Here is a 21,731-nt window from a genome sequence, read left to right as displayed (position 1 = left end):
CCTCAAAACCAAATTAAGACTCTAAGGAGGAGAAAATTAATTAATGACAGGCTCGATACAAACCAAACCCTGTATAAAATAGTAAATATCAGGAAGCTTTAGCAATCTTTCTGTAAAATGAGACAGAAAGAGACGAGAAGAGATTTGTCCCTTCAAGGAACTTGCAGACAAAACCTTATCCAAACCATCCTTAATAAACTGCAAAATTTTAGAAATTCTAAAAGAATGTCCAAATGAATTTATGAATATAAGTCTTCCAAACTCGATAATAAATCTTCCTAGAAACAGATTTATGAGCCTGTAACATAGTATTAATCACTGAGTCAGAGAAACTTCTATGACTAAGCACTAGGCGTTCAATTTCCATACCTTCAAATTTAATGATTTGAAATCCTGATGGAAAAACAGACCTTGAGACAGAAGATCTGACCTTAATGGAAGAGGCCAAGGTTGTCAACTGGACATCCAAACAAGATCCACATACCAAAACCTGTGAGGCCATGCTGGAGCTACCAGCAATACAATGACTGTTCTATGATGACTTTTGAATATCACTCTTGGAAAAAGAACTAGAGGCGGGAAAATATAAGCAGGTTGGCAACACCCGGGAAGTGTCAACGCACCCACTGCTTTCGCCTGAAGAACCCTGGACAGGTACCCGAGAAGTTTCTTGTTTAGATGAGAAAACACATCTGGATAGAGAGACCACTCCCCCGGATGTAAAGTCTGATGGCTGAGATAATCCGCTTCCCAATTGTCTACACCTGGGATATGTACCACAGAAATTAGACAAGAGCTGGATTCCGCCCAAGAAAGTATTCAAGATACTTCTTTCATAGCTAGGAGACTGAGTCCCACCCTGATGATTGACATATGCCACAGCTGTGATATTGTCTGTCTGAGAACAAATGAACGGTTCTCTCTTCAACAGAGGCCAAGCCTGAAGAACCCTGAAAATTACACGGAGTTCCAAAATATTGAATGGTAATCTTGCCTCTTGAGATTTCCAAACCCCTTGTGCTGTCAGAGATCCCCAAAAAGCTCCCCAACCTGAAAAGACTCGCATTTGTTGTGATCACAGTCCAGGTTGGACGAACCAAAGAGGCCCCTAGAACTATATCATGGTGATCTAACCACCAAGTCAGAGATAATCGAACGTTGGGATTTAAGGATATTAATTGCGATATCTTTGCATAATCCCAGCACCATTGATTCAGCATACAAAGCTGGAGAGGTCTCACATGAAAACGAGCAAAGGGAAGTACGTTCAATGCTGCAGTCATGAAACCTAAAACTTCCATGCAGATAGCTACTGAAGGAAAAAATAGAGACTGAAGGTTCCGACAAGCTGAAACCAATTTAAATCGTCTGTTAAGACAGAATCATGGATATTGAATCTAAGTGGAAACCTAAAAAGGTGACCCTTGTCTGAGGAATCAAGGAACTTTTTAGTAAATTGATCCTCCAACCATGTCTATGAAGAAACAACAGAAGTTAAAGGGACATTAAACCCAAAAATTTTCTTTCATGATTCAGACAGAGAATACAATTTTAAACAACATCCCAATTTACTTCTATTATCTAATTTGCTTCATTCTTTAGATATCTTTTGTTAAAGAAATAGCAATGCACATTGGTGAGCCAATAACATGAGGCAAATACGTGCAGCCACCAATCAGAAGCTACTGAGCATATCTAGATATGCTTTTCAGGAAAGAATATCAAGAGAATGAAGCAAATTAGAATATATAAGTAAATTAGAAAGTTGTTTAAAATGGTATTCTCTATCTGAATCATGAAAGAAAAAAATTGGGTTTAATGTCCCTTTAATTCATGTTAGATTCTGCAGAACTTAAAGACTGAGCAAGTACCAAGATATCGTCCAAATAAGGAAACACTGCAACACCTCACTCTCTGATAACATAGAGTAGGACACCTAGAACCTAGAAAAGATTCCTAGAGCTGTCGCTAGGCCAAAAAGGAAGGCAACAAATTGGTAATGCTTGTCTAAAAGAGAGAATCTCAGAAACCGATAGCAATCTGAATGAATCAGAATATGAAGATATGCATCCTGTAAGTCTATTGTGGGCACATAATGACCTTGCTGAACAAAAGGCAGAATATAACTTATAATCACCATTTTAAAAATTGGTACTCTTACATATTGATTCAAAAAATTTTAGATCCAAAACTGGTCTGAATTAATCTTTTTTCTTTGGGACAATGAATAGATTTGAATAAAACCCCAGACCCTGTTCCTGAAACGGAACTGGCATGATAACCCCAGATAACTCCAGGCCTGAAACACACTTCAGGAAAGTCTGAGCTTTTACTGGGTTTGCTGAAATACGTGATTAAAAAAAATCTTCTCACAAGCGGTCTTACCCTGAATCCTATTTTGTACCCCTATCCAATGATTTTGGACCGAATTGACCCAAACATCTTAATCTGCCCCCTACCGGCTGAGCTGGAAAAGAGCTGCACCATCATGCAGACTTAGGGGCTGGCTTTGATCTCTTAAATGGCTTGGATTTATTCCAATTTGAAGAAGGCTTCCAATTGGAAATAGATTCCTTGGGGAAGAATAAGATTTCTGTTCCTTATTTAAGAACAAAAACGAATGTACTTCATTAAATAAATAAGTAGATTTGTCAGTGTCAATATCTGAGGAAGGATCTTCTGAATCAGATAGATCCTCATCAGAGGAGGATAATTCTGTATGGTGTCAGTCATTTGAAATTTCATCAACTCTATGAGAAGTTTTAAAAGACCTTTGCATTTATTAGAAGGCGGGATGGTAGACAAAGCCTTCTAAATAGAAACAGCAAAAAATTGTTATAAATTCACAGGTATGTTTTGTACATTAGATGTTAAAAGAACAACAGGCAATGTACTATTACTGATGGACACATTCTCTGCATGTAAAAGTTTATCAAGACAACTTATTACAAACCACAGCTGGAGATATAATCTCCACAAAATTACAACAAATGTACTTAGCTTTGGTAGGACTGATATCAGTCAGCAGGAATCCAACAGTGACTTCTGAAACAGGATCAGATTGAGACATCTTGCAAATGTAAGAGAAAAAACATCATATAAAGCAAAATGATCAATTTCCTTATATGGCAGTTTCAGGAATGGGGGAAAAAAATGCAAACAGCATAGCCCTCTGATAGAGAAAAGAGGCACATAGGAATGGGGTTTAAATAATGAAAATATTTGGAGCCAAGTATGACGCACAAACGAACAGAGAAATTTTTTTGCCGCTAACAACATCCGGAAACGACACACTTGCGCCACAAATACGCAACCTTGTGAAAGAATTCAACGTCAAAGACGCCGGAAATTACGAATTTGCGCCATCGAACGTAACTTTGCGCCAAAAAAATCTTGCGCCAAAAATGACGCAATATAGTTTGGCATTTTGCGCCCTCGCAAGCCTAATTCTGCCCACAAATTTAAAATGATAGTCAATTTGAAAAAAGACTATACCCCAGGTAAGAAATAAGTTTTCCTAAAAAATGCATTTCCCAAATATGAAACGGACAGTCTGCAAAAGGAAATATACTGAAACCTGAATCATGGCAAATATAAGTACAATACATATATTTAGAACTTTATATTAATGCATAAAGTGCCAAACCATAGCTGAGGTGTCTTAAGTAATAAAAACATACTTACCAAAAGACACCCATCCACATATAGCAGATAGCCAAACCAGTACTGAAACGGTTATCAGTAGAGGTAATGGAATATGAGAGTATATCGTCGATCTGAAAAGGGAGGTAGGAGATGAATCTCTACGACTGATAACAGAAAACCTATGAAATAGATCTCCCGTGAGGAAAACCATTGCATTCAATAGGCGATACTCCCTTCACATCCCTCTGACATTCACTGTACTCTGAGAGGAACCGGGCTTCAAAATGCTGAGAAGCGCATATCAACGTAGAAATCTTAGCACAAACTTACTTCACCACCTCCATAGGAGGCTAAGTTTGTAAAACTGAATTGTGGGTGTGGTGAGGGGTGTATTTATAGGCATTTTGAGGTTTGGGAAACTTTGCCCCTCCTGGAAGGATTGTATATCCCATAAGTCACTAGCTCATGGACTCTTGCCAATTACATGAAAGAAATATGTGTTTTAGGACTTCTGGTGAGCCGTCTGGAGAGAAAAACAACAGATAGAGGGTACCCTGTAACCGTACCTAAATATGGCCCTGTATCACTGCACATTTTTAGGAAATATATAATTATTATTTTTGTGATCAATAGCCATATATTGATTTGTGGCCCACAAGGGTTATAAAATAATTATCTGCTGCCCCATGTGTTAGAAGTTGGCCATCACTGTTCTAGATTACAACTCTCACCATACTGATTGCACAAAGGGAGCTACTTTGTTCTCTGCCTTATATCATCAGCATTTCTTGATTTGGAATTAGAAGTATTATGTTAAAAACATGTAACAAGAGACTCGTTTTTTGTGTGTGTGTGGTTAAATTAGCATATCTTATACTTGGTACCCATTAATCAGTGTGCTAATTAACATGATATTACCAGCTAGATATTACATCCACAATGTGCATGATGCTTTTAAATACTGGTGTAAACGGTTACCATTACCTAAAACCAGTGTTAATTTCGTCGACTAAAACTAGACTAGTATAAAACTAAAGAAATTCTGATGACTAAAATACGACTAAAACTAAAATTACATTTTAGTCAAAAGACTACGACTAAAACTAAATCAAAAGAACATTTTAGTCAAAAAAGACTATGAGGCCCATTTATCAAGCTCCGAATGGAGCTTGAGGGATCGTGTTTCTGGTGAGTCTTCAGACTCGCCAGAAACGCAAGTTATGGAGCAACGGTCTAAAGATCGCTGCTCCATAACCTGTCCACCTGCTCTGATGAGGCGGACAGAGATCGCCACAATTCAACCCGATCGAGTACGATTGGGTTGATTGACAACCCCTGCTGGCTGCCGATTGACCGCGAGTCTGCAGGGGGCGGCGTTGCACAAGCAGCTCACAAGAGCTGCTGGTGCAATGCTGAATACGGAGAGTGTATTGCTCTCTGCATTCAGCGATGTCTGTCGGACTTGATCCGCAGATCAGGTCTGACAGACCTTTGATAAATAGGCCTCTATTTCTAAAACTAAATCAAAATTTGCTGACAAAAACATTTTATGCAAGGTGTTATAATCAATCCATATCTAATTACTGCTCTTTTGTAAAATTTACAAAACTTAATTTTATTAAATTTTAAGATAAATAAAGACATGTTATATACCAAACAGTTAAATCTGTATTGCATGTTCAAACCTTAATACCATAAATAAAAACAGGTTAATAAACCTTTACTCCAGGAGTATATAATGAGTTTGGAAGTTCTAGAGCAGTGCTAATATCGTTGCCGAAAAATGTTCGAATCAGTGAACAATCAATTGATTCTTCCTATAGAAATAAGCATAACTCACAAGTATGAAGTTATGCTGTTAATAGAAAAGGTTTGGAAAACAGCACACGGCTATCCAGGCTTGTGGGGCACGGAATATAGGAAAGTCCAAAGATACAGTCCAAACAACAAAAGGTATTCCAGCCTCCAAGAAATTTAAAACGAACCTTTATTTTCTTACATAGGGTCCTCAGAAAAAAACATATAACATTTCAAGCCTGCTATAGGCTCTTAATCATGTATACATGATTAAGAGCCTATAGCAGGTTTGAAAAGTTGTATGTTTTTTTCTGAGGACCCTATGTAAGAAAATAAAGGTTCGTTTTAAATTTCTTGGAGGCTGGAATACCTTTTGTTGTTTGTTATGCTGTGCCTGTGCTAGCTGCAGAAACTTTTTGTTGTGTTGAGTTACTTGATACTTGTTTTAATTATTAACAGAGAACTGTTAACGTTTTTATATTGGGTAATATGTGCAATACAGCCAATACAGTTTACAGTTTTGTTTTTTTATATTTTTAAGTTGCACTTCTGTTTGTTTATGAAACTTGGATTTATTTAATTTTAAGTTTAATAAAGATGTTATATATCACAACGGCTAAATCTGTGTTGTATGTTTAAACCTTAATACCATAAATAATAACAGGTGTTATATTTACTCCTGGAGTATATAAATCGGTTTGCAAATTATAGAGAAATGCTTAAAGGGACAGTTAAGACTCAAAATAATCTTTAACCAATAGGTTACTTGCCACACGATTATGGGGGACATCGTTCTCCCTGTGCTGCAGTCCTCAGTGTTTATCCATTTTTTAAAAAAAACAACAACTGCCGTTCACAGCCAAAATGGACTCCTAACTCCTCCTAACTTGACGTAATTTGGAGGCTGATTCTAACAGCAAATGACATGAGTGTCGGCCACGACGCTCACGCCCATTTGCGCATGCGCACTTGTTCATTTTAGTCACTAGCAGTCTCATAATAAAAGGAACTGAAAGAAGGTTCCTATTTCAGTGACGGACCGCTGTTTATATAGGTAAGAGTGATTTCCCCTTGTAATATGACGCGCACACTCTACTCATGACAGGTTTTAAAATCTGTGTAGCTGCTCTGGCGATGATATCACAGGGGTTCTTAAGCTCCACAATAGTGTTTACATTTTTTTCATATACATGATCGAAAGTTTTTTTAATACTATGTGCTTTTAACATGACAGAAGAAAATGTGAATCCTAGTGCGATATTTTTGATGTGTTACCTTAGCTTAGCTTTTTCATAACCAAGCAAGTCTTTGAAGTGCAAATTTAGCCCAGGTGAAGAAAAAAACAGAGACCAGACCAAAATATCTATACAACAGCTAACCCCCTTTACGGGCTGATCTTGTATTTACTGATAGCGGAACTTTCCTTCCAGACAACAACCAAAGGGACAGTAAGCTCCTGCTACGTGTGACATGTTATATACCTCTTCTTATTATTAGAGCTCACTCATCAGGTGGTATATGTAGGATGGGGCATTTCCCCCAGTGTTGGAGATGAAGAGGGTAATAAGTTCAGGGGGCACATAATCAAAGATGGGGCAGTGAGCGCTGACCTGTGAGAGGATCTCAGCTGAAGGGGAAAAAAAATTTAAACATAAAATTATACGCTGCCATTTATCACCCTACGTTCAGACATTTGAAGTTTTGTTCTTTTGCTAAAACAGTTGTAGGTTTTACTATGACCAGTGCACAATGTCTGTGCTACAAATAAACTGACGTTTTGTTGCTATAACTCGGCTACGATGTGCTGGAGCCAGAATATTTATAGAATCTATATACATTTGCCGGGGTGTCTCTGATCCTATCACATTTGTGTCACTGCAACTTCTAGGCTTCCTGATGAGATTTCTTTGCTTTCGTTCCTATCTTAGTATGAAATCCCCCTCCATGTATAATACATCATGAAACTAGCCAGTCTGTCTAGTTTCATAGAATATAGATTCTATAAATATTCTGGCTCCAGCACATCGTAGCCGAGTTATAGCAACAAAACGTCAGTTTATTTGTAGCACAGACATTGTGCACTGGTCATAGTAAAACCTACAACTGTTTTAGCAAAAGAACAAAACTTCAAATGTCTGAACATAGGGTGATAAATGGCAGCGTATAATTTTATGTTTGTGCTTAGGGACTGTCAGTATGCTTACAGCATGTGAGTAGAGAATAAGCGTCTCATAACCCAGGTTATTCAACGTAAATACACTGGCTGTGATACTAACGGTATAATAAAGTGTTCACTGTAATAGCGTGACTAACCATATGCTATGGAAACCGTTTATCATAACATGCATTTACAGCATCAGCGTGTCAGCTGCACAAGGTCTGACACAACCCCGGCACTACACATATCAGCTGTAATCAAAACAGTTGGGTATCGAATTGGTTCTTAGTAGTTGTAACAAAAATGCAAGAGTTACCTAAACCCTAACCTGTAGTAAAATAAATTGTAACAATTAGGATAATAACCATGTATTATCGTGTTGCTGTGTAATGTAAGTAATGTAAGTCATCAATCATTCATCAACATTTCTTTGGGGATAATAACATACTCACAGTGACACTGACGGCTGATATATATATTGCCACTGAACCTGTAAAGCAATATTGAGACTTTTAAGTCATATACCGTATGCCTAACCGAGAACGGTTTTATTACCATACTTACAAACCGCTCAGACTTTCAACGTTATCTTAGATTTTTTACGTCATTACAGCTACCAATCACAGCTAATCCTACACTATTATCTGAAAGCAGCTCCTAAACTACACTGCCGACTATAACCTTTTATATTTTAGTTTTTTAAATTTTTGAGAATACACTTTAAATCAGTGAGTCACATAAATTGACAGTGACAGTGAGTCACATAAATTGTAATAGTACACCAAGTGGCCCCAAGCTTATATAGAACCACATATACAGACCCTTTGTACTCCTTTTTTTTTGTTCATCCTGTTTATATAAACACTTTTCAAGATTTAAAGTGTATTCTCAAAAATTTAAAAAACTAAAATATAAAAGGTTATAGTCGGCAGTGTAGTTTAGGAGCTGCTTTCAGATAATAGTGTAGGATTAGCTGTGATTGGTAGCTGTAATGACGGGACTGTCACCATCGTGCAGGAGCTGTTATCTAGTCAGAACACATATTAGCAACATAAGTAAATCAACTAAACTAAGTCTGGCACAACCCATAATATCTTCTTTAGCAGACAAGGCAGAGATAGCAGGGCCGAAATGAGCTGTTGTTTCTTTGGTGCTGTTGGTGCTAAGACACACTATTATCTGAAAGCAGCTCCTAAACTACACTGCCGACTATTATTATTATTTTATATCTCTGAATTCTGGCTGTTTAGCGCCCTCACATTCATCTTTATAATAAATAGCATATATGATACTGATCTGCTCTTGGGCACTTTAGAGGTACATATTGCCTTTGGAAGTTCATTGATTGTGACGTCTCCCCAGACAGATCAAAACCTAGTAAAAAATCTAAGATAACGTTGAAAGTCTGAGCGGTTTGTAAGTATGGTAATAAAACCGTTCTCGGTTAGGCATACGGTATATGACTTAAAAGTCTCAATATTGCTTTACAGGTTCAGTGGCAATATATATCAGCCGTCAGTGTCACTGTGAGTATGTTGTTATCCCCAAAGAAATGTTGATGAATGATTGATGACTTACATTACTTACATTACACAGCAACACGATAATACATGGTTATTATCCTAATTGTTACAATTTATTTTACTACAGGTTTGGGTTTAGGTAACTCTTGCATTTTTGTTACAACTACTAAGAACCAATTCGATACCCAACTGTTTTGATTACAGCTGATATGTGTAGTGCCGGGGTTGTGTCAGACCTTGTGCAGCTGACACGCTGATGCTGTAAATGCATGTTATGATAAACGGTTTCCATAGCATATGGTTAGTCACGCTATTACAGTGAACACTTTATTATACCGTTAGTATCACAGCCAGTGTATTTACGTTGAATAACCTGGGTTATGAGACGCTTATTCTCTACTCACATGCTGTAAGCATACTGACAGTCCCTAAGCACAGTACTAGTCACGCCATTATACCGAACATCAGAGTATATTGTTATTAGCAGTGGTATTAGAAGTAGTGCTTCCGGTGCAGCACTAAAACGGATCCCCACTGCATTCTGTAGGAAATAAAAAAAATACCACTTTGCGCATGCGTTAGGCTAAAGGCTCGTTCAAGTTGGGCGTGCATGATAACTTTTCAAAAGAAGCAACTGGGGAAGAAGACAATGGGAGGAGGAGTTAGGATTCCATTTTTTCCTGTGAACGGCAGTTTGTTTTTTTGAAAAAATGGATAATCACTAAGGACTGCAGCACAGGGAGAACGATGTGCCCCATAAACGTGTGGCAAGTAACCTACTGAATAATGTTTATTTTGTGTCTTAACTGTCCCTTTAAATAATGCATTACACTTTAACTAAACCCTTTAGATTTTAGTCGACTAAAATCTATTGGAGATTTAGTCGCTTAAAATCTACTGGAGATTCAGTCGACTAAAACAATTCAGATGACTAAAATACTACAAACTCAAATGGCATTTTAGTCAAAATACTAAAACGAAATTGAAATTTGCCGTCAAAATTAACACTGCCTAAAACCCCCATCACATTTAACCTATAACCTGTCAGGCCCCCACTGCACAAAAAAATCCCTAAGCACTAAAACTCACTAACCCCTATTAATCCCTATAACGTTGAAACCTGATTTTCAGATGCTTAACTTTTGTTTGCATAAACACATTTATTTGAGAGTTGGCAGTTAAGTAAGCATCCTCAATTATTGGAAATGTGATGTAAATTATTGAATAGTTTTGGAGTTAAATTATATCATAATACATTGTTTAATATGCGAGTTTAATTTTTGGTCATATTTTATTAACCCCTTGTCCATTTGATGTAGGTACTACATCAAACAGTACTTTGCCCAGCATACCTACATCCAACACTGTCGTGCATGCTGCAGTCCCCACTGTGAGCTTAGACAGGGAAGGCTGCAGCTGGGGACAGAAGGCATCTGGCTTCATATACTAAAATAATTAGCTGATCGTGCTTCCTTACTATATGAAGGCAAATCCCTGATCGTTACAGAGATTAACGAGTCTGAGTGGGAGCAGTAGGAGAGAGGCAGGTGGATCAGCACAGCGAGGTGTGTGTGGGGTGGGGGTTTGGGGAGGGCCTTCCCGACACTGCAGAAAAAATGTAAGGCATGCAGAGGAAGGGATGGGGGTGCCATATTATGCAGGTATTGAAAGTTTTGAGGGCGGGGGGGGGGGGAGAGGAAACCCTACAGTAATCGTTTGTGGGAGGAGATGGTGAGGGGGACCGCTACACTACAGAAACAAATATTTATTAAAATATTAAAAATTAAAACTAATAATTTGCTACTGGCATAAAAGCTGCCACTAAAAAAACATGTTTTGGGGGGGGGGGTGAGATAGACCCTACACTAGAGATAAAAAACAAATGCATGCTGGCAGGCTGGTGACCAGGGAGAGGGAGGAGGAGGGAAGAGAGCTGTTTGGGAGGGATAAGGGGGTGAGAGGTGTTATGTGAGAGGGTAATCTCTACACTACAGCAAAAAATCTACCTTACAAGCTAACTGATTAACCCATTCACTGCTAGACATTTCAAGCGATAAAGTGAAATATGGACCCTTAGGGTGAAAAGGTAGTTTACCTCATATACAGAATGAGCGAGGGCACGTAATGTAATTTGCCCATTATATTATTTTCAAACCATTTTAATGCATGTAAACAAATACAGCCGGTCACAGGGACACACAGCTCTTATGATATATTTCATAAGCTCTCACCGCCTCTATCAGCAGGTGCATGATCTGCAGAGTGTGGGTTAGTATGCTCTCTGTTGTCATCTTGTCCCCGGTCAAGTCCCTCGCTGTCAGTGAGTTAGTCACACGCTGCAAGAGTGAAACATAAAAACATCAGACTAACTGACCCTTCTCAAATTACCTTTTTATTTTGTCATTTGAAGTAGCTGTTTTTGCCTGTTCTAATCCCCACCTATACTGAATAGTTCAGTACTTAAGTATTTGTTATATTAATGCTATGTGAATAATGAAGTGCAGAAGAATGTATGCTTTCTTTGGGAGGTGGGAGAGATTTATACTAAAATGTTAATTTTCAATTGCACTTGTGTATATGTAATTAGACAGAGATAAGATAATGAGGCCAGAGTTTATAGAGAGAAAAAATGAGAGTGCAAGCTCAGACCATTTATATGGTTGGTAGCTTCAACTAGCAAATAACAAAAATCCTATACATTTTATAGATTGCAGTTAGAAAAACATTACAGGGGAACCATTTTTTACAATACACTGTCCCTGTAAGAGCTGCATTTTAAAAGCTCTGTGAAAAAATATATTTTATAAGCATTTAGACGGTCATTTTGTTAGCAATAATCACAATGTTTTGAAGACCAGACACACAACCCTTGAGACGCTTCTTAAACAACATCTCCTTTGCTGTGACCAGATGGGCAAAAATATAAACTAAGTTCCTGTACTGATCAAGCAATTACTGTGTAGCATGTTGCAGGATCATTATCTAGATACACTGCATTCTCTTTGGGAGTCAGTAACAAAATATACAAAGATAAATGACAGGGAAAACAGGCATATTAAGCTACTTTGTGTTCACTGCATATAATAAACTTTTTCGAGAAATTTTATTTTGACTTAATGTCCCTTTGATAGTTGATAACATTAGCCGATTAAACTTGTTGAGTGAAAATGAAAATAAAAGTACCTGAGTCACTAAGTAATATTAGTAAAAATGCTGAAGGCAAATGTGAAGAAATGCACCAAGTGATACAGAAATCACTAGAAATATAAAATGTCATCTATACATTAACAAGAACATATGGAATGAAGTTTTCAGGCACAGGATGTGAGCAGACTAACCAGCTAGCCAGTGTATGTGCAGGTATTATCTATATATGGCATATTATGTACGCATGTTTATGGCTATTCTATACAATATCACTTCCTCTTCTGCACAAATGACTACATGTTTATACCATATAAATACCAGTTCATTCTTTATTAGCTTAAGCATGACATCACTTCATAAGCTGTCTATTGCTGGCCTATGTATGGGGATGATGGAACAAATAACAAAAGGCTGCTGGGAAATAACTGTCTCCTCATGTGAATTTCTACAACAGAATATTCCCAGAATAACTCTATATTTTTGTTTTCGCACAAACACCGGCTTTCTTTACCGCCGAGCCTCTATCACCTCTTGTAGCTAAAAAACATAAAAATAGAGAGACGCACTCAACTGAGACAGAACATAAGCTAGAAAAACTTCTGTGCTTGTTCACAAGGCCAGTGCCACTCATGGTGCAGTCTCTTAGCACATTATGCCTTTCACATAGAAAAATATCCTGTAGTATATCAGTCTGACCCTGGTCAATGACAGTCCAGCGCCGAAATACCACAAAATTCTTCTTTTAACAAGAGAAACAACAAACCCCAGACGTATGGTTCAGGCTCCCTTGGGCCTTGTTAGTGAGGTGCAGTTGCATCTCTCTAGGTCTAGGGCATGTATGCAAGGAATCCACGTCTAGTTTCCCCTTTTAACTCTACACAAACATAAAAATAGACTGCACCCTGAGTGGCACTGGCCTTGTGAACAAGCACAGAAGTTTTTCTAGATTATGTTCTGTCTCAGTTGAGTGCGTCTCTCTATTTTTATGATTTTATACAAATTACTCTTTGGTCGCCCTAAGAATAAAAAGGGGAAACCGGACGTGGACTCCTTGCACATATGCCCTAGAGAGATGCAACTGCACCTCACTGACGAGGCCCAAAGGAGGCTGAAATGTAAATCTGGGTTTTTTTTTTTAACCTTGTGCAGAGAAGAACTGCCTGGTATTTCGGCGCTGGACTGTTATTGAGCAGGGTCAGACTGATATCCTACAGGATATTTTTCTCTGTGAAAGGCATAGTGTGCTAAAACTGCACCCTGAGTGGCATTGGCCTTGTGGACAAGCACAGAAGTTTTTCTAGCTTATGTTCTGTCTCAGTTGAGTGCGTCTACGGTCTCTCTATTTTTACCTCTTGTAGCTAAGCAACTAATATACATAGTCACTGCAGGAGGTTACTGTGGTGTTATGTTTTACCTCTCCAGTCAGCAGGTAGAGAATCTCCAGGATGTGATTCAGGATCTGCTCAGGCAGCTTCTTCATCTTGTTCATGGTCAGTGACATTGACTAACACCGAGACCTGCAACAGTGGCACATACAGAAAATTCACATATGGGAATAATGGTCATACAAAATAATCTAGAAGCATAAATACAAACTGCACATCACATGTAATACATAAACCAACATTTACACCTCACATACATGTATACATATATCTAACACATATACACACACGATTTACGAAGGTTGTGCCCTCTGCCTCTCACATACACAACCCCCTCCCAGGTACCGGTAAAATTTGAGTTTAGCTTTCTAAATTATTTTCTCGGCCATGTCGCATTATTTTACTTTGAAAATTGGTATGGGGATTCAGATGCGGGCTACCAACAATACTGCAATGTTTGTGTCTCCAATAACAAAAAGGGGAGCCATAGTTTGGGGTATAAAGTCCCAGTTTTCCCCAGCCAGCCAGCTCTGCTCACCTACATGGATACATTGTATCAAACCCTCAGTCTACAGGTTTGTATTTTATTTCTGCAGGTTTCTATACAGTTGTAACTGCTTACTGTACAAAGACACTTAAAGCAGCCCTGTCAGTACCAAAAGTACCACCTGCTGAAAAAATAATGATCACACAGCCCAGCCTTAAAGGGCAGCTCACCGCCTGGTCACACAGTCTTAAAGGGGCAGGCAAAAACCCACACAGCCTTTAAAGGGTCAACTAGCACCACACACACGCAGTCTCAAATGGACAGATCACAGTAATGTTCACACAGTGAAACCTTAAAGGGCAGCTTGGCACCTGCTCACACAGTCTTAAAGGGGCAGGCATACACAAATGTTAGTGGGTAAACTCACATCACATATAGTCTTAAAGGGAGCAATAACAGTGTGCATCTGCATGCAACGCACACAGCCTTAAAGGGATACTGTCTTAAAGGGACAGGGGCACCTGCACACACACACAGCACTCACAGCCTTTAGTGGGACAACTTGCACCACACACACACACACAGCATTAAAAGAACAGCTCACACCATGCACACCCAGCACAGCTCGCCTCATGCTCACAGTCTTAAAGGGGCAAGCACAAATCTTTAGTGGGTAAACTCACACCACACGTACAGTCTTAAAGGGAGCGATAACAGTATGCATTTGCATGCAATGCACACACAGCCTTAAAGGGACAGGGGCATGTGCACACACATACACACAGAGCACTCACAGCCTTTAAAGGAACAACATGCACCACACTCACAGTCTTAAAGGGTCAGATAACAGTATTGTTCACACAGCACAACCTTGAAGGGCAGCTTGAAACCTGCACACAGTCTTAAAGGGGCAGGCACACACAACCTTTAGTGGGTAAAGTCACACCACACACACGGTCTTAAAGGGAGCAATAACAGTATGCATCTGCATTCAGCCTTAAAGGGACACTTTGTCTTAAAGGGACAGGGACACGTACACACACAGAGCACTCACAGCCTTTAAAGGGACAACTTGCACCACACCTGGGCGTATTTTAGCCTAGGCAAACAAGGCACTAGCCTAGCAGATTATTTTGGGGGCAGCACTTGACACACTACACGCACACGCAAACACGTACACACATATAAACACAAGCGCACTTGAACATGAACATTTACTTTGGAAATGCCATGGAAAAAAAGGTCACGTCACAGGTGGGGGGGCAGCAGTATTTTGGTTGCCTAAGGCAGCACAAACCTAAATATGCCACTGCACCACATGCACACAGCGTTAAAGGAACAGCTCACACCATGCACACCCAACGCAGCCTTAAAGGGCAGCTCAGCCTGCTCTCACAGTCTTAAAGGGGCAGACACACACAAACTTAAAGGGAGTGATAATAGTATGCACCCAGCCTTAAAGGGACAGGGGCACCTGCACACACACAGCACTCACAGCCTTTAAAGGGATAACTTGCATCACGCGCACACAGCGTTAAAGGAACAGCTCACACCATGCACACACAGCGCAGCCTTAAAGGGCAGCTTGCTGCATGCTCACAGTCTTAAAAGGGAAGGTAACACAACCTTTAGTGGGTAAACTCACACCACACAAACGGTCATAAAGGACGCGATAACAGTATGCATCCACATACAACGCACACACAGCCTTAAAGGGTCACTATATTAAAGGGACAGAGGCACCTGCACACACAGCACTCACAACCTTAAAGGGACAACTTGCACCACACGCACACAGCCTTAAAGGAACAGCTCACACCATGCACAGTCTTTAAGGGACAGACACACAGGCTTTTAAGCACATCAAAATGCACAATGCCTTAAAGGGGCACTCAGTCTTAAAGTGGCAGACACAAAAACAGCCTTTAAAGGGTCAGCTCACACCACACTCACACAGTTTTAGTTGAAATATTTTTTATTGATGTTTCACAACAAGTACATTACAACATCACAGTGTGCATCAGTTCAATAATATATGTTTCTATTCATTTAGATATAAAGATATATTCTGCACACTGTACAATTTTCTGTTTTTTTCCTATAGTTATTATTTTTTATTCCCCCCCCAACACTTGATTCTCTCCCCCCCCCCTCCCTTCCCACCCCCCCCCCCTACTAACAAAAGACCACTTAACTAGGTCAAACTTTTAACTATGAACCTTTCCCGTCGAGCAGTGCCACAATTTTTGGAGACCTTTTTATAGATTTTCTCTATGCTTATATAGATTTCTATAATTCTAGACCAGGCAATCCCATCATGTCTACTCAGGATCCAATAGATCCAGATATTTTGGAAGCTTTCTGAGTTACCCTGCAACCATGCAGCTGACTCAGACATAATGTAGATATTTTCAATTTTGTCAAGTATTTCGCACCATTCTGGCGCTCCCACCTTCCACTTCCTAGTTATGCATATTCTGGTGGCTGTACATATTATATTAACCCACTTATTAGTGGCCGAATTTAGAGAGTCTAGAGGAATGTGAAGTAGGGCCTTTGCGGCTGAGAGTGTGAATGAGTCATCTAATGAATTCTTAATCAGCTGTGTTAGTTTATCCCATATAGGCTGTATCACCGGGCATTCCCACCACATGTGTAAGTAAGTACCTAACCCTGAACAGCCTCGATAACATAATCTATTATTCTGTGGGGTAAAATGTGATGTCTTTAGCGGTGTAAGGTACCATCGGTATGCTGTTTTGATCGCATTCTCAATAAGGTCAGCCCCTACTAGGCTTTTGCCTAGCGATAAGAATATTTGTCTCCATTCTTCTTCATTATATGTTATATCTAGATCTTGTTCCCATCTATTGTGTAGCCTCTGCTTTGTTACGTTTTTCGCCCCTTGGATAGCCAGGTATAGTCTTGTAATCATTATTTTGTTTCTACCTGGTGTCAATATAATTTGCTCTAAGGTAGTGTTTGGGGAGGGAGAAACACCCTGTCTGTATTTATGTATCGCATGTGATATTTGGTGGTACAAAAACCAATGCAATGTGTTGGGGCTAATTTTATCTCTTAGTTGTGTGTACGTCAGCAATTTCCCTTTATCCATGAAATCCGCCACCCGGTATAGACCCTTGTTTTCCCATTTAGTTATCTATTTTTTAAATTCTAGTGGGAGTAACATCCCCATTGGTAATATGGTTGTACCACTCACACAGTTTTAATGGTACAGGTGCATAAACACAACACACACAGGCTTTTAAGCACACCCAAATGCGCAAAGCCTTAAATGGGCACTCAGTTTTAAAGTGACAGGCACAAACACAGCCTTTAAAGGGGCACACCACAGGTGCACAAACACAGCATACACAGCCTTAAAGGTAGCACATTACGCTAGCAGTTTTAAAGGCACGTACCTCACACAATACACACAGTCCTTAAAGTGTAAGTAAATTTTTCGAGTGGACAATATTGCTATAGTATAATATAGTCACCAAGATTATAGTCGCTAACTTCATTTTTAAATAAAAATGTTAGAAATGTTATATTTTATATATTTATGATCGCCGTTTTATTACCCTTCCTTTGCCCACTCACTCTTTTCCGGGTTTCTGTATTCAACTGATTTCTGCTGTCCCACCTGCCACATGCATAAGTCAACGTGCGCGTTCTCGTGATTGCTAATCTATGCGCATGCTCTAACTAACTTTCTCCGTAAAGATACATACTAGCAATGAATCTTTTGATTCATTGTTTAGTCACTTAGCGGCTTCCGTGAACGCGCTAGTGGTCTGCGATGCAATGAAAGGTTTCACGTATGCGCATTAGAACAAGTGGGAGGTAATCATGGCGAGTTAGACGCCAATGGGGGAACCAATCCGTTAGATACGGATGAAAACGTCACGCTGTTATTAGAAATTTTTTTATGCAGGTGGAGCAACGGCGACAATATTCGGCAAACGAAATAACTAAATATAGAGAGTTATAAAGCGATCTATACATAATCATGAATTAAAGTACACTTTATTTTGTAATTAAGTTACATTGCTAATGAACGATTAGTATAACTTTACTTTCACTTTAAAGTGATAGTGAGCTTTTCCCTTTGTCTAAACAGAACAGGAATGTTAGAGATATTTTAGATGGAGTTTAAACTCTTCAGTTGTAATGATGATACGCTATAACTAGCGCTGAAATTGAAATACCCTGTGCTATGGCCCACCCACTTCAAAATTAATATTTTTGTTGAGCTAACGGTTTGAAATAATCAGCGCTCTAGACATAAAGCACTCTTGTTGTAGAGTACAGATTGGAGAACAGTTCAAACTGTTAGCTCAACAAACATATTACTTTTGAAGTGGGTGGCTGGAGCGCGAGGTATTCGAATTTCAGTGCTACATTAAAAAGTAAGTTATAGCGCATCTTCATTACAACTGAAGAGTCAAACTCCATCTAAAATATCTCTAACATTCCATATCTGTTTAGACAAAGAGAAAAGTTTAATGTGAGTTTGTCTGTGCCTTTAAGACTGTGCAAGCGTAATGTGATCTGTTCCTTTAAGGCTGTGTGAGCTGTGTTTGTGCACCTGTACCATTAAAACTGTGTGCGTGCAGTGTGAGCTGACCCTTTAAAGGCTGTTTTTGTGTCTTCCACTTTAAGACTGAGTGCCCCTTTAAGGCATTGTGCAATTTGGTGTGCTTAAAAGCCTGTGTGTCTGTCCCTTAAAGACTGTGTGCGTATGGTGCAAGTTGTCCCTTTAAAGGCTGTGAGTGCTCTGTGTTTATGTGTGTGCACGTGCCACTGTCCCTTTAAGACAGAGGGTCCATTTAAAGTGAAGTTAAATTTCAAACAACTGCGCACCACCCATGTATACATTAACCTCCCAATATAATAGTCGCTTACTTTTTTTTTTTTTTTTTTTTTACAGAGAATGGATATGATTTCGGAGTTATTTATATATATATATTATATCACTCTTTCTTACCTTTACCCCTCCCCCGGTCTACTTCCTTATTTCCCTCAACTGACGTTGCGATCGTAAGAACAAGCTGACGTCGTCACTTCAATGCTCGTGCACTAGAACGGATGCGATATGCGCATGCGTATCCTGTCTTCATTCGCGCATGCGTAAAATTTTTTGTTCCGTTCCCGCAGTTCATACAGGATCAGAGTATCGGATCCAGAGACAAAGGCTAACACGCAAGCGCAAGTCATGCACGAGCATGACGACAAACGAGACAATCGCTGTTATATGCATGCGCGAAACTGTGTTATGACGCGGGGAAAAAGGGGCAGGATGCCCCGGGGGAAGTGAAGGGATTGGAAATCAAATTCTGAAAAAATGTCAATCAAAAGGCAAACAATGTCGGGCGGACAATTGCGGGAATACGGAGGGTAAATTAAAATTAAAAAATAAAACGTAAGCGATTATTTAGAGAGTTTTGATGAATGAACATTATAGTTTTTTATTATGATAAATAGAATTATGTAATTGAGAGCAGCGGACTTGAACTTCACTTTAAGGCTGTGTGTGCATTGCATGCAAATGCATACTGTTATCGCTCCCTTTAAGACTGTACGTGTGGTGTGAGTTTACCGACTAAAGGTTTGTGCCTGCCTCTTTAAGACTGTGAGCATGAAGTGAGCTGCCCTTTAAGGCTGCACTGGGTGTGCATGGTGTGAGCTATTCCTTTAATGCTGTGTGTGTGTGTGTGTGGTGCAAGTTGTCCCATTAAAGGCTGTGAGTGCTGTGTGTGTGCGCAGGTGCCCCTGTCCCTTTAAGACAGAGTATCCCTTTAAGGATGTGTGCATGCATGCGTATGCACACTGTTATTGCTCCCTTTAAGACTATATGTGGTGTGAGTTTACCCACTAACGTTTGTGTGTGCCTGCCCTTTTAAGACTGTGTGAGCAGGTGCCAAGCTGCCCCTTAAGGCTGTGCTGTGTGATCATTCTTTTCTCAGCAGGTTGTACTTTTGGTACTGACAGGGCTGCTTTAAAGGGACACTGAAAGGGACAGTACACTGTAAAATTGTTTTTCCATAAATGTATTTTAAATGACTTGTTATACCAACTGCAGAGTATAAAATATTTGAGAAATTGCATTTTCAGGTTTATTTGTGTATCTGAAGTAGCTGGTTTTGTGCTTTGAAACCACAGCCTATTACAATGGGTTGAGCTTCATGTAATATCAGATCTCATTATGTTATCACTTTCATGTACACAGACTTGCTTCCTTATCTTATATTTGTCTGGAACACCAAAGCTCAATACATAGAGAGAACAATGGAAAATTATCATTTTATTACTTAACTATCCTGCCCCCCACTGAGGGTGTAATCTCTTCTGCTGGCTGTATTTACTTAGGCTTGTCAATAGCATATACGCCAGTATCAAAACTTTCAGTATAGGTTGGGAAACCACAAGCTAAATCAGCTATTTCAAATGCTGAAATATGAGTAAAGGAGCTACTTGCAACCAATTTAATACACTCTAGCAGGTAAAAAGGATCATTGGGAATAATTTAAAGGGGAGAAAGTTTTTGGGTGAACTGTCCCTTTAACCCAAAATTTATCTTTCATGATTCAGATAGAGCATGCAATTTTAGGCAACTTTCTAATTTACTTCTAGAGCTGCAACAACTAATCGTCATAATCGATTATGAAAATAGTTGTCAACGAATCTAATAATCGATTAATCGGTTTGCAATTAGTTGGTCTGTGCATGACACCAGCTGCTTCACTCCAATGAGCTCCTGCACATGGTTTTGTGTTTTATGGTTATGCCCTTAGCCTAAAGGACATCTACAGACGCTCACTCTATACTTTTTCAGGACACTATAAGTTTCTTTTTAAGTTTACAACTACTCCTACTTATGTGCAACCCAGAAATAATAGGAGTCATAATGTGGATTGTTTATATTAAATCAAGTGATTTGGGACTATGCTTTGCATGATATAGTGCTGAGCTTGTTATTTCCACCTAGCCCTAGATTGATGACATTTGTTATATGAATTAATGTCACTATTACCTGTTTACACAATTTTTAGTGGATCGCTTGCTATTGCTGATTATATGTACTGTATAGATAAATGTGTAAGGCTGTGTCCTGTTACTGATATATAGTCTTTAGCTCTTTTGCCTTTTTTATTTTTAATATTTTTAATTAATTGGATATGTATCAAATTCAACCTCTGTAAGTATATACCTGTTATTTTAAGAGTGCACTAGATATTGTCCCCCCTAACCTGGTTGTTTACCATTGCAAATAGATATTCAAGATATTTTTATGTCAGAATGAAGTCCAGGCTTACTTTATTAAGAAGCCCCTTGCATTGGTAAGAGCTAACAAAGATAAATAGACCACCTTGGTGAAATTTGTAAAACCCTACTTATGTATCCCAGGCACCTCAACACCATCTGAGCGCCTCTTCTCTGCTGAAGGCAAAATAGCTGCAAAAAGAGCCAGCCTCAGCCAGGAGCATGTGAATATGTTGACATTTTTGCATTTCAATGCAAAGTTTCTTAAAGACTGAATAACAGAATGTTATAAACAGTGTTAGTCTACCTACCTCTTACTAGTT

General features: G+C 39.1%; 1 protein-coding gene across 2 annotated transcripts in view; it reads right to left on the bottom strand.

The window, feature by feature from the left end:
* Window positions 1-21,731, bottom strand: part of LOC128657334 (zinc finger protein 614-like) — a 69,095-nt gene that overhangs the window by 46,101 nt on the left and 1,263 nt on the right. For both annotated transcript variants that reach the window (XM_053711640.1, XM_053711641.1), the window contains exons 2-3: window positions 13,685-13,787; window positions 11,355-11,459 (exon numbers count right to left, since the gene is read on the bottom strand). In XM_053711640.1, coding sequence (XP_053567615.1) covers window positions 11,355-11,459; window positions 13,685-13,771 — 192 coding nt within the window. In that variant the 5' untranslated portion in view covers window positions 13,772-13,787. The remainder of the gene's footprint in view (window positions 1-11,354; window positions 11,460-13,684; window positions 13,788-21,731) is intronic.

This window comes from Bombina bombina, chromosome 4 (assembly GCF_027579735.1).
Source record: "Bombina bombina isolate aBomBom1 chromosome 4, aBomBom1.pri, whole genome shotgun sequence".
NCBI classification, from domain to species: Eukaryota; Metazoa; Chordata; class Amphibia; order Anura; family Bombinatoridae; genus Bombina; species Bombina bombina.
This window is presented reverse-complemented; position numbering and strand designations above follow the sequence as displayed.